The sequence below is a fragment of the Botryllus schlosseri genome, chromosome 7 (assembly GCF_051294905.1).
Source record: "Botryllus schlosseri isolate E-star chromosome 7, Bs_hap1, whole genome shotgun sequence".
In the NCBI taxonomy this organism is placed as follows: domain Eukaryota; kingdom Metazoa; phylum Chordata; class Ascidiacea; order Stolidobranchia; family Styelidae; genus Botryllus; species Botryllus schlosseri.
Genome location: NC_137242.1, coordinates 2,978,084 through 2,992,594, shown reverse-complemented (window position 1 = coordinate 2,992,594; position 14,511 = coordinate 2,978,084). Strand labels below are relative to the sequence as shown.

Here is a 14,511-nt window from a genome sequence, read left to right as displayed (position 1 = left end):
TCGCATGCTGATATGTCCACGGACCTCCTTGATACCTCTGCGTGTAGCCGCCACTTTTTCGTGACAAGCTATATAATGTAGGGTAACCATATTTTGGAATCGGGAAAGGAAACTTCTACCAAATCAAAAAAGATGATTGATGAAAACTGAAAACAGCCGATTTCGCTATTTGCTGTAAAATTTGGCGGTTTGACTAAAAAAAGGTCATAACGTTCGTTTAGCTCCAGATTTCCACACTTGTTATTCAAAATAAGTGGTCTTGAGTAAAAAAAGATCGTCGCTTTCTATCGAACCACGAATTTCCTGTTGGCGTCATTTGTGCCCATTTATCCTCGAATCGCTCCATTATCTTAGCTGTGAAAGCTGTAAAGGAGGACGAATTGCCAAAAAGCAGGACATTTAGGCGTCCACGGAGGACATTTCGAAAAACCTGAAAAGGAAGACAAATACTCCTAAAGGAGGACGTATGGTAACCCTATAGTATAATGATGTTTTTACTTACGTAGCTTACTTCTCACCTTCTCACATATATTTTCTATCATATAGCCCAGTGATATCTAGAACTTCTAGATATTCCTGATATGTTCATTCGCAAGTCAGTTTTCAACGCGGTTATAAATTTACTTTTACCAATTACCGCCAACATTTTACGACTCGGAAATTTGATTTACAGACGAAAAGATCATTTATGCGCCGTATCCGTCTTGGCATTTTATCGGCTGACTGATTCCTTCAAGATAGCAGACGCCTCCGAAATCACAGCTGGACGCGGATGGTATAGCATCATAGTAAGCTTGGAACACAGAACCAGCGCCCTCTCGTAAACGGAACTGGTCGCATGAATAGGGGTCAACGGAGCAGCAGGCTGTGACGTCGGAAGCAGCGGCACATTCCTCCTGAACCTGAAACAGCCATATGAACGACTGAATTAGATACCGCATCTCGTCATGGAAATAAGGTTCATGAATATATATTTTACGTATTTATATATATACACTAGGGCTGTTCAAAATTAACTTTATTCCCAGATTCCAGCCATTCACTGATTACATTGGTATGTTACCCTAAAAAAACACTGCACACCAAATTTGGTTCAATTATAACAAGTATAAGCTGCCGCAGAGCCAATTAAAATTTTTATCCACCAATTAAGGATAATCCGAGAATTATCAACAAGAAACTCAAATAACTCCGCTTCTACTCGTTGGAACTGAGTCAAGTTTGTTTTGCATCGTCTTTCAAGAAAAATTAACAATTTCATGGGGTTGACACAAAAAATTGAATTTTTTTCCAATTATCCCTAATAAATTAAAATTTTTAAGTGGCTCTGCGGCGGTTTATACTTGTTAGAATTGAAAAAAATGGTGTGCAGCGTTTTTAGGGTAACCTGACAATTTAATCAGTGAATGGCTGGTACAGTAGAATATTTCATCTGAGACGGTCATGCTGTTTACGTGATTTATGAAATTTTAGCAGTTATCAAAGCGAAACTATCTCATGATTTATCTAATTATAAGATACAAATTAGGTTATCATCCATTTTGCAAATTTGGAGGTCTTGCGGACCCCCGGTTGAGAGCCAATGCACTAAATAGTCTATTAATGTAAATGCAATAAACAACTTACGCAACTGAATCAATGTTTTACTAGCCTAGAACGGGAGTGGTCGTGTGCTATAAGTCGAGGCGGCAGTAATCTACAGAAAACGTAAGGACCTGCTGAAAATGACTGCAAATCTCGAAACGATGTGAAAATCCAGCAGATTTAAAAACGTTGCAATAAAAGTGCTTAATAACAGTGCCTTTAACGCAATATCAAATGCATAAATCAAGGGTGTGCAACCTATATTTCGTAGCCTACTTGATGTCCAATTGACTCCGCGACATTTCTTGGGGTACTAAGATCTTTTCGTTTTACAATTCCATATAAAAGTACTCAAAGCAAGTACTATGTACGAACAAACTAACGTTTTAACGGGTGAATCATTCTTCCTTGGCAAGACGTTTGGATTTATGAAGTTTGATGAAGTCGAAAATGTTTCTGCTGCAAGTGCCATTGGGTAAAGCTTTTTAGTCAGTTTAAATGGAGTGATACCGGAAGCATTTTCCAATTGTAAAATTATTATCTAATAACAATCGGTACATTGCGCTAAAACTCCCAGACTAACATTAATAGGCCCAATGATTCGTTGGTGCGACGCCATGAAGTCGAATTGGGATATAAAGAATATAAGATAAAATGTCGAAGTAATTTCATGGTTAAATTTGCACGAAAGCATTCTACGTTTTCTGTGTTAAAGTCATGATGGGAGCCCGCGGATAGATTTTACATCAACGAATTAAAATGCAAACTAAGATTCACCCAATTCGTTGTTAAAAATCTATTGTGTCTCTTGCCAACGCATCGTTAAAGTCCTGTACACTTACGGGGAGCATGCCCCATATATGAGTGTTAAAACACTTACATCGGCGTACACGTTGTCAGGTCCGCACGTCCATCCCATAGATCCACAAATGGCAGCGGGATCTGCGTTATCCTTGATAAGGCATTGAGGAAACGGGGCGTAGCCGTCGATGAGCACGTCCTGTTTTTCGGCTGCTCCACCGAAATCGCACGAGTCCGCGCTGTTTACTTGCTCGTCATACGAATTGAAAACATCGGTGGCCAACTCTGAGATATATATGCAGCATCAACGCGGTGCGTTCGAATGCAAACAGATGCGGAGAGCTATATAATTCGAGTCGTCAAATTATACAGATAAGTGCGAAGTGTATGTAATCTCAGTCTAATCCAATTTATGAAATGTTTCTATGCTGTAATTTTAATTTTTAATCTAATTTCCCGTGTTCCTGAAAATTTCGGATGAAAACTGTATAGTGTGAAACGAACAAGTTTGGTGTCTATAGACCAGTGATTCACAAACTGTGTGCCGCGGGACATTGCTGTACCGCCACAGACACTCAGGTGTGCCGCGATCAGTTTTGGAGTTTTGGAAAAGCACTGCATAAATATTTTGAAAAAGGCCTGAAGACTAGTATATACGCGACTTGCAGACAACTGCTGATAAATAAGCACAAGTCGCAAGTGACAATGAAATCAGTTATGGCATCCTAATAAATCAAGCAATCTTTCCGCAGAAGACCAGCTAATTGATTTACGAAAATTTAGAGTTATTTCTTCAAAAGAAATTGGGTGTTTTTTAGCCGTCTGCTAGCAAATCCTATTCCATAATCGGGGCAAAATCAATCAATATTGAGTTGAAATTTGCATTTTCATGGCCAGGCGGACATGTTTTTTTTTTAGTGAAAACTGTAGACACTGCTTGGAATTAATGACACAATGCAGGTTGTTGTTGATGATTATGTTTGTTTTGCGATTACAACGCAACAGGTTTTGTTCGGCATCTTCAAATTTCCTTTTAATATTAGGGGATGTGCATTACAAAATGCGGTTATGACTTTGTAAAAATCCAACCTTTTTTGTATTGTATATGTTCTGTTCGTGTAATAATCAAACATCCACCATTTTCAAAGCATATTTTCTCGGCCCAAGTGTGCCGCGAGAGTTTTAAACCTTTTCCAGTGTGCCACAAGCCGAAAACGTTTGGGAACCCCTGGTCTAGACATTTGCCGTTCTCGCGCTTTTAAGAATGAACGATATGAAATTAACTTGATTCTCGTTGCATTTCTTTCATATTCGGAATTTCATGGAATTCCCATGATCTTTCGAATTCAATAGTTATAATTATAATCAAATTTGGTGACCTAAGTCGCGACCAGTGTGTTATTCTTGATTTTCATGCATTTGAAATCGAACAAACAACCTTGAAAGCAAAAAAAAGCTAATCTAATTTGGAAAAGCTGAAAATATTGTAGTTGCACAACTCTGGGTTGACATTATTCTGTTATCTTAACGTCAATGAACGAATTCCCAACATTTTATAAACATATCTATCACTAGATATACGTGAACAACTGAACATAGTTACATACCTCAATTACGAATCATATTTCAATTCATGACAGCTATTCTATCAACCCCTTTTCAAATGCAATAGTTTGTAATTCACAAATGCATGGTGTGAAACATGGTGAGCTCGCACCGACTATATTAATGAAGATGATTATGAGACCCAGTTCCGTCAGGTCTAAAATCGATACATAACATCGATCCAATATCACCTTTCACCCTCATGAGCGTGCATTGCGTGTTCGTGCAGCAATCCCAGAGTTCGCTCGTGCATTCTGAAGATACATCCGCGTAGGTATTGTCACCACCACAAGCCCACAAAACTCCGTTACACACGTCAATATATTGAGATTCAGCAGTTGGAGCGCACATCGACTCCGAGATGTACTGTCAAGATACGCGCACTTAGCTAAGTCAAGTAGGATACAGTCAAATGCAATTGGGTTATCTCACTCCTAAATCGTATACTCGGACGTAGTCCACCCACATCTCAGCTTGCGGATAGTTCCACGAGGTTTGAGGCGTAGGGTCATTAACGTAATGTCCACCGACCGCAACGTTAAGTATCAGATGAAAGAATTGATTGAAGGGCTGGCCTGCGAGTAAATGCAATTGTTAATTGTAGACGGTTTCAACCATTAAATTTTGTTATAGCTTAAATTATATTCTCATAAGGTTTTAAGCATCGAGATATACATACTTCTTATTTGACTGAGGGCAGGCCTACTCCGTATACTTGATTTATGCATACGCCAGAATATTTGCTGTTTAAATTCTCGTCTAAGACTCATCAACTATTTCTGAAACAAACTGAAATCTAATCAAGATACCTAATTATTTCAGCACTTTTTCCACCATAATTTTTATATCTTGCCTTCAATTTAGTACTCTTTTACTTCCACTTCAGTAGTCACTGGTACATAAATAGCATCAGAAAATATAGTTTGGCCATAGAGCGGTGGTTCTCAACCGTCGGACTGTTGCAAGTTTCCAGTCGCTCCGCCAAAGATATTGGGATTTTATGTCTAAATCCAAAGTAGCTGGACATCGAATTGTGATTGATTGATGAGTTTGGAACTTATTTTTTTGTTTTCAAGTTATTTCAAGGTTGGAACTTATTTCCCCCCTCTCTTATCTCCGCCCAAAGGGGCCTGGTTGTCCATCCAACAAGTCGCTGCTGAAGAGATTCGGGGTCCTAAACATAGAAGATATGCGGAGACTAGAAATCGCCAAGTTTATGTATCAGTTCCACTGTGGTCATTGCCCCGAATATTTCAATGACTTCTTTACCTCGCAATCAAAAGCGCACAAGTACTACACACGCGCGTCCACGTCGTCCAAATATCATATGATCGACCGAAAAGATCACCGCTCCATCAAATATGCAGGACCTGACGTGTGGAACAGTATCCCGCCGGCTATCCGACAGTGGAAGAGCGTGTCCCCATTCAAGTCAGAATACAAGCAATTTCTACTAAATGAATACTAGTCCTCCCTCAGGATAACCGGACCACGACCTTCCGTTACATGCCACCCCATTTTTTATCGCTTGCTTTTTCCATACCATCTTCTTTTACTTTTCAATCGGTGTGCAATGTGCATGCCTCCTCTTTACATCGCCTAGGCCAAGGTGGGCGTCTGATTCCACAGACTACTCCAAGTCGTATTGACACCTTCTTATCTTTTCATTGTATCGCAATTTTTGTGGTGTATTGAACTGATAAAAAATTGTAAATAAACCGAACCGATTTTCCTGCGCGGCATCGTAATAGAGAGTTCATGGTCTACTTTGGGGCACGTCACAGTGGCAAATGTGTTGTTCGAAACTGTTTAAAAGTAGCCTACATTTCGCTATAGACAAGGTATATCTGAAAGCAACGGAGAATTCGATACAAATATTTTTAAATTCCGACAGTTCATTGAAGCATTTAATCAAATATCAAAATGGCAACATTGAGGTTTCCAATGGTAGATTTGAGTTGCATTAGATAGACGTCGTCGTAACTAAATTTAGGTACATTTTTATTCTTGAAGAAGCACCCGTCCGCGACATTTTTTTCAAGTTTTACCGGTCCGCGAGATCGAAAAGGTTGAGAACCACTGAGATAGAGGATCTATAGTAGCCTATTATCGAAGTTTTGTACTAATACCTTTTTCGGAATACATCCAAGATATCACTCGGTCGAGATTTTGGGTGTAGTACGGCACGCCGTCTAGCCTGTAGACCTAAAACGTAAAAACAAAACCCTTATTGTTGCATCAGAGCATGTTACTTATCATAATAATATAAAATTTTATGGTGCACCGAATATAACACTATAACAGTATATCAACAATCGTATCACAAAATATGACATCGCCGTCATTTCGTACACATTTCGTACACGCCGTCATTCAATACACCAGCCAAGGCAGTGTCAACAAAACGAATTTGTGTGCCATCTAAAAATAGTACACTGAACGCTCCTGTCCTGCTGGTGAGGTCACATTTTGTGATACGATTGTTGATATGTAGTGATCTTTCCATTTCTCCACCAGTTGCTGACGATTACCCCTGACAGGTGTCAGCCGATAATATCCGGGTCCATTTCCACCTCCTGTAACTTGTCAAGGTAATTTTGGTTTACCCCGAAAAGCTACTTGTAAATGATGTGAATTATGATAGGGAACGGGTCTGATTTAGTACAGCTGCGGCTAGTGGCGATATGCTCAAATATATAGATATACAGAGATATAGAGAGCATTACAGCATATGTTACAATTACACACAACTCGATAGGAATCTATTGGATAAGCTGCAAAATTACCAAGACAGGCGACCGCGTAGAATAGTAGAAAAAGACGGTAATCCAGTACTAACTAAAGCCGTTGGTGTCCAATCCAATGAATACACGTGGTATTCTCCGATCGACCCCGCTATCTTGAGATCACCGCTGGATTCGTAATAGTGATAATCACAGCAAGGCGTGTCTCCGAAATGGATGGTGCTGGCAATCTCGTCCGGGTTTTCACCTCTTGCTTCACAAATATCGATTTCTCCGCTCTCAGGCCACCCGCCGTACACCGAATCTCTGAGAAAATGATATAGGTACAGAAGCGTAGACGATACACATCTATGAGCCATACATATATGTATGGACTCAATACTCCAGACCGGAATTGGACAAGCAGATAATTTTAGTATAGACTAATTTGAGCGAAATACCGGCAATCTAATTCTAATCTAATTTGTGAAACATTTCTTTGCTTTAATTCTAATCTAACTAGTGAAATGTGTCCATGCCCGAATTCTAAAGGAATTTCTGGATCAACTAAAATGCTATAGGAAAACGGTATAATGCGAAGGAGCCAAGTTTGCTGTAAAGGCATTTGCCGTTCTCGTACTTATGAGAACGCTCTCTGATTTCATACGAACCGAGCTTGTTCAGTTTCGAAGTGTTCGCGAATTTAGTAATTCTATCGCTAATATAATTTGAAAACTATGCAACTATAATTCCAATTGTAATCTATTTTGAAAAAAAAAACGATTGAGCTATTATTTCAATTGTAATCATATTTGGACAAAAACTGTTTAGCTTTAATTCTAATTCATAGTCCAATTTGAAAAATAACTGTGCAGCTGTAATTCCAATTCCGATTTAACCTGGAAAGGGTTGACATTTTCTAGTTATTTTTCAACTCTGCTTCAGACTAGTCTTATATATACCTTGGCATCATCCAAATTGCAGGCCAGAGACCGTACCCAAGGGGTAGTTTCGCTCGAACATCGACCCGCCCATATTTCCATGCGAAATTCGAATTGATTCTTCCCGACGTGTATCTCTTTCCTCCGTAACTGCATAATACATCGTATAATTTTCAACAGTTCGAGTGAAACGACAGTTACATACAGTTAGAATCGTTTTTTTTCTTGTGATTTAATGACACCGATAATAAATATTGGGCTCTGGATTGTGACCAACAACCAACCAACCAACCAACATTGACAATTCACATTGGATCATGTTAGTATCGCACTTCGGGGAAGTGTAAAAACCTTTAATAGGCTATATATTCGTGTCTCATTCGCCAATCCAATGTATCTATGCTTTAACTCGCGTCCGAAATCTACGTATCCAAAACAGCGAATGTCATAAAAGCGAGGCATGCAAAATAGCCAATGAGCGTTAAGTTAAACTTGGGGTATATGTGGTTAGATTAGGGGTTAATTCAGCTTCTGTTAGAGTTACGTGTAAGGCCTAGTCAGATACTGATAAGTGGAAGTATAGTCTAACTAAAACATAACCATCTTAGTTAGTATCAGTTAGGCAAAACATACTTGAATAGTTTGACAAAGTAAAAGTACTACGGCTATCACTCGTACGGTATGACAGAATTTCTAGAGACACAGTCAGCTACCCCGTAAATACTAACATATCAGCTCATAACAGCATGGTTCTATATCAAGAATACGTAGGTTCTTGATACAGTCAACTGCATGGTTATTTCAGTCAAATGGTGATCGGTAATACCTTTAATATGTACACTTACTTCTCTGCGATGGGCGTGATCGTCAGATGCCCATTTTCCACTTTGATATTTTCCGTTCTGTCGGTATAGTACTGAAGTTCGTTGTTGTGAGCTTGCGGCCACACGTCTATATGCCATTCGTCGGTGTTGAGCGACGTCCCATCGAATTCATCGGCATACAGCAACTGACTCGCAGCTCTGTCTGTGAATGTAATTTGAAGATATCTCTCCAAGTGGGGGGGGGGGGGACAAAAATAGAACGATTCGCTGATAATTGCGAATCTTCAATTGTGACGCCGCAATGGCTTGGTATCGACAATTCAAAATACAGGGTAAATATAGTGCCCCTCTGGCGAAAAAGGTTTCCGACCCCTATCTTTAATGACCGAAAATATCTTTGACCAGGACAACATGGAACATTTTCACGGTCATCATCATCAGAACACCCATTCCATACCAATGATCTATATCTGCGTGCTATATAGCTGTTGAACCGACGGCTATTCCGAAGGTTCCGACCATTTCATGTTGTATACGTGGACTATATCGGGTGCAAATTGTCGGCAGGTTCAAAACACATGTTTTTTTTCGGAAGTATTTACACAATTATGACAATATACAACTTTGGAAAAGATAAAAATTCTGTTTTTTTAGATGGCATTGTTTAAAAACACCGTTGAAAACTCAAAACAGGTCGCGGGCCACTTTTAAAATTTCGTGGCGGCCGCGGACCGCACCAATTCAATATCGATTTAAAATGGGCCACATAGCTGAGCAATCACGTTTTAAACTTTACGTCAGTACAGCGATGTGTTACCTAACACAGGCGATCGGTATATAGTTACCACAAAAGAAGAAATCTTTTAGCAAAGGAATACAAATACGACAAAAAATCATGATCATCAATTTCATTCTATTTCGAGCTCTGAGCAGTGCTCGATACCTGGCAACGCTTTTCCAGTAGGGGTCTCAGCTTTCCCGTGGCCACTTACTGGCCACAGATTTTTTTGTGGCCGGCCACGAATATCTCGTGGCCGGCCATGAAAATGCGTTGTCTCGTGGCCGGCCACAGTGAATTTCATGGCCGGCCATAAGAATTCATCGTGGCCGGCCACGAGTTCATGGCCAGTTCGTGATTTTGGCACATCTAGTTGGATCAAAATCCGCCCTTTGCATCCAATTTGACAATAGTCAAGTAGATTTTCTTCATTTGCAATACGAACTTGCTGGTGGCAAGGTTTGTATAGACGACTTCCACTATATTATCGCACGTACCTAATAAGTTACATTACCACTTTATTGAGTAGTTTAGGGATGGGTTCAAAATTTACACGGCTTTACACTTGTTACCTTCTCTGTTCGCTGTAGAAATGAATTTAATTCCCACTGACTATTGAAAAAGTACTCTGAGACGGTGCGTTGTAAACTAACACCGAAACATACGTTCCTTGGACTTTCTAGAATCTAGATAAATATTTGATAGAGTAATGTATGAGCGTACTGCGTACATCTTATTGCTCGGTCAGACAAACGTCTTTACATTAAAACTGGTGTCCACACAGCTTCCACGCCAGACGATCAACGCAGTGGGATTGCGTGGAAAGATAAAACCGTGGTGCAGACTCCATAACCTTGCAGTTTCTTCGCATCTCCATCGCCCAAGCCCATTAGTGATGCAAACGTAGATAATCTGACTCCCTGCCCCTCTTTCGTTTTTTACATAAAGAAACCGTCATATTTTGCTACAAAAAGTTTGTTTATTCCGTTACCAATTTCACAAAATCTGAAGCAATTGAAGATATGATTACCATCATTCACAATTCCTATTCAAGTAGTTGCATGAATGCAATGTGTCCAGTACATGCTTTTCACAGAAAACACCCAGGGGCACGAGAGATCAGATGCACTTTACACGGCGATAAGTATTTGCACCACATTCAAATGTCGAATTATAATGAACGATTGGGACTTGTCTGTGTCATCAAGATTGTTCGCTGAATTGCACATTGTTCCCTGCATCAACCACAAATATATCATGCCTATTGGTCAATTCGCAGGCTTGGCATGGGCATTTTTTCATCGATCGATGGCGCTGCATTTGATGTCGCATCGATCGATGATGCTGCCTTAGATGACGCAAAGTATCTGAAGTTATCTATTATTATAACAGTAATTTAATTATATAGCAGGCACATTTACGTCCTATGCTCACTACATCGGTTAGCAAATTGATCTAACAACGACATGCAATACAAAACGATCCTTGCACTCAAGTAATCAAGTATCCTCTGGCATACACGGCATCGTTAGTGACTGCGACATGCATCTCATTCGTACATTATTTGCTTCAATCTGGAAGAACGGCACCTAGGTGGATATACAATATACATTATACATACAAATTATATAGGCTCGGAAACGGGACCAAAATCAAATTTCTGTGAACAAAGCCCCACATTTTACCAATATTACCGGTAGGTTAGGCTACATCGTTGCCTTTATTCTACATCTACAGCACATCTGCAGTGTGTCAAGTTCACGTGCTGCTACAGCATAGAAATATTCGTAGATTCATCGACACAATTCTCATCGTGCAAATGAGTGCAAGTTCCATTGATGTTGAGGATCTCGAACGTCGTATGTATTGTATAGCAGTACGATAATCAAATATCTATATAACCGTATATCGCGGACTCATCATAGACCTGATACAGAAAGGAAGGATTGTATCAGCCTGGTATTATCCAATTCACAGCTATTCAGCTATACGAAAGATAACAAACTATGGAATTGTTTGCAACTACATGTCCTATAGCGTTGGAAAGACATATCAGATCGGGGGAAGCACCGGCCACAGCGAGCTGCGAGCTGCTTTGTGGCCGGCCACAGAATGTTATGTGGATTTCACAGCTTTTCTGGAACTTGAAACAGTATTCTCCACATATTCTTGGTTCTTTGATTCCCTAATTGTTTCGTTCGGGTACTTTCATTGCGGTATTTAGTATTGAAAACAAGAAAACAGGTAAAATGACCGCATATTGACCGATCCAGTATCTCGATGGAACAGATTATGCATTCAAGGAGGTTTATAGTCGAGTCTACTTAAGCGTAAATCGAAAATCGGCAGTGAATTAAGACAAATTCCCAGTACAGTATTGTATTATTCATAAATTCATCAGGGCAATCCACGAAAGATTTTAAACTGCCCCTACAAACATCCATAAACTGCATCATCAAATATATATGTATTACTTATTCGCATCGCAGACTCATCATAAACGATAAACATGGTTGAAAAATGAAGGACATTATCATCATCATATTGTTCAATCGTAGGTTTGCATATTTACAAAATATAACTATAACTATACAATCGATTGCAACTGCACAATGCACATTGCACATCTTACGGTTGAAAATCAATATCAGAACGGGGGAAGCACCGGCCACAGCGAGCTCTAATCTGTTCTGTGGCCGGCCACAGAATGTCATGTGAATCTCACAGCTTTTGGGGAACTTATAGAGATTTTCTGACAGATATCTGGTATACATTGTTTTTTCCAATTCTATGCAGTTGCATACGATTAGCTGTGACGATTGTCAGCCGAATATTTAGGTCTATTTCTATAAAAAAGATACAAATCAACACTTACCATTTACTAGTTTTGATAATGTCTTCATCGCTTCTCGCTTTCTATACCATTATTTCCTGTTTCATTTAGTGGATATCCCCCTTTTTAATGCATTCTTTGCATCATTTTTTGTGTTTTTAAGTTATATATAGAGACTATATTCCAGATCGTTATCATCTTCTTCCTATCGTTTCATTGTATCGCTATTCTTCTGGTATTTCGGGTGAAAATGCATATAAACTGAGCTAAACTCTCGCTCTCACCTAGTTCTATTTACTGTACGCCCATAATAGAACATAATTGAGCATGCATTTGACCACGATTGGGCCACATACAGTACTTATCATCGATACTAACTTGATATATTGCATCCGGCCATGAAATTTGGCTATGGCCGGCCATGAAATTTAGTCATGGCCGGCCATGAGAATGAGTTTGACATGGCCGGCCATGGAGATTTCATGGCCGGCCATACTGAAATTTCATGGCCGGCCATGAAAATCACCATGGCCGGCCACAGAATAGCACTTTTCATGGCCGGCCACGGAATATCTGTGGCCGGCCACGAAATTATCCGTGGCCAGTAAGTGGCCACGGGAATGCTGAAAGTCCGTCTCAGTTTCATTTTGTTGCGAAGTTCTTAGCCGTTTTCTAAACGTCTCGGCTTTGGCAGAGTTTGGGCCATTACACGTTAAGGCAATATACCCACGCCCATTCATATCAGCTGATTCTCCATTGATGGAATGCTGTTGCCATCGCCAAAGCCGTTGTAGTGATGAATAGTGATGATGAGCAAGGAATGGTTGGAATAGCTTATTTTGAAACAAAAATAACAATATGTTGAAACTGTAATCAATTTCAGCACTTCAAAGTGCTTTTTTTAGCATTCTTCCGAAATCTCAAATCAAATTGCGGGCCGCGTGTTGGTGAGCCCCGATTTAGAACACGTTTTTAAAAAAGTGTTTTAAAACACGATTTGTTTTAAATGCGACCCTAATTATAATATAGTGTTATGTTAAATACAAACTAGCGCGCAGTAATTTTCCTGCGAAATAAGTTTGTAATATGGAATGCATATTGTCAAATATCACTAATTCAACATGGATTCCGATTTGGTTCCTCGTAACAACACTAATAACTTACTTGCCAAGATGGACAACAAAACAAGTACTGGTCCCCGTGACATAGCCTTCATTCTGCAAATTTGCTATTGACTTGTTACGCATGTTCCTAGCGGTTATGTAATAAACATGCTGGGAAATAGCGCAGGATAAACCAGCTGGCATATCGAGTATGACGGCAATTGTGGTGCAACGTACATACATAGAAATTGCTGCAAATCATCTGAGGAAGTCACTCAAAACAGTTCCAATAGCAATATTCAGAATCAGAAACGGTCGAAGTATAACTGTGATTGGGCGACCTGACTCAAGTCCAAGTCAGCCTACGACTACACTACGTTTTTCTCTGATTCGTAAAATTGCAAGTTAATGATGTTTTGATATCATAAAAATATGTGAAGAAATCAACGGAACAACTAATTAAACTTATCGATCATAAAGAACTCGGGTATTGTATTTTTCATTATCCGTGGTAAGGAGTCAGTTCTACTTAGGGTTAGACTACCCTATTTTGATATCCGAAAAAAAATGACACTTTTTACAAATCACAAAACTTATAGTCTAATCTTTGACAAAAAAACGGTTAATTTGTCATCCAGGTTTCGCGTCATTATGGCGTTTTTAGTTGTGCCGGCACGGGCTGTCAAAGCCACAAAGGAGGACAATTCCTCCTAAATGAGGACGCATGATAACCCTAGTTCTACATCAACCCTGCACGCGGCTCCTGGTTTGCCAATTCATATCGAATGTTTGATCAGAACGTTGTGAATATTGGGAAAGAAACAGTAGCTAATGCGAAGACGAGGAATTCCACGCCAAGCGGATCCTGGTCTGCAGTATCGTGGAGCTCAGAATTGTAAATTTCACGAGTTCCACTCTTGCCTGGTTCGAAGTTTTGTTATACCTGCAACTATACGCTATTTGTGTATAACTTGACATCGAAGAGACCCCAAACTCTGGATATTCGCTCAAATGTTGGCATTGTGTATGCTGTCTAAAAAATTAACACACTCTCTCTCTCCCTTCTTCACCTGGCAAAATATAATCATCTTATCTCTTATCTTCATGGTTACATCCGATAATGCATATAGGTCTATGTTGTGCAAATGAACCTTTAGCCTAAAAAGCGAAACCATCGAAAATGCATTTGTGAGTCTGATATACTTCCACCTGCGATATTCACAAGGTGTAGAAATAGTGACAGACATTGACGAGGTGGAATTATCATTTTGGCAAATACGATAACCCGATTAACCCCATCCTCTCATCCAACCTTTCCT

The 14,511-nt window shown here is 39.7% G+C and overlaps 1 protein-coding gene across 1 annotated transcript; it reads right to left on the bottom strand.

The window, feature by feature from the left end:
- Positions 1–600: 600 nt before the first annotated feature.
- LOC145443291 (glucan endo-1,3-beta-glucosidase-like) lies at positions 601–13,409 on the bottom strand. Its single transcript, XM_080321276.1, has 9 exons — positions 13,254–13,409; positions 8,500–8,680; positions 7,676–7,804; positions 6,830–7,040; positions 6,120–6,195; positions 4,423–4,565; positions 4,182–4,356; positions 2,465–2,670; positions 601–902 (listed from the first exon to the last, which is right to left on the bottom strand). The coding sequence occupies exons 1-9, from the start codon at positions 13,303–13,305 to the stop codon at positions 687–689; spliced, it is 1,389 nt and encodes a 462-aa protein (XP_080177402.1). The 5' UTR covers positions 13,306–13,409; the 3' UTR covers positions 601–686.
- Between the last annotated feature and the right edge of the window lie 1,102 nt (positions 13,410–14,511).

Bases quoted from the DNA above. Each gene is read 5' to 3' on its own strand.
- LOC145443291 (XM_080321276.1), bottom strand. From the start codon at position 13,305: ATGAAGGCTATGTCACGGGGACCAGTACTTGTTTTGTTGTCCATCTTG. The intron at 4,566-6,119 runs GTATTAGTACAA...ATTTACTCGCAG, and splicing joins TTGGATGTATTCCGAAAAAG to GCCAGCCCTTCAATCAATTC. The intron at 903-2,464 runs GTAAGTGTTTTA...TGGCTGTTTCAG, and splicing joins CTGACAACGTGTACGCCGAT to GTTCAGGAGGAATGTGCCGC.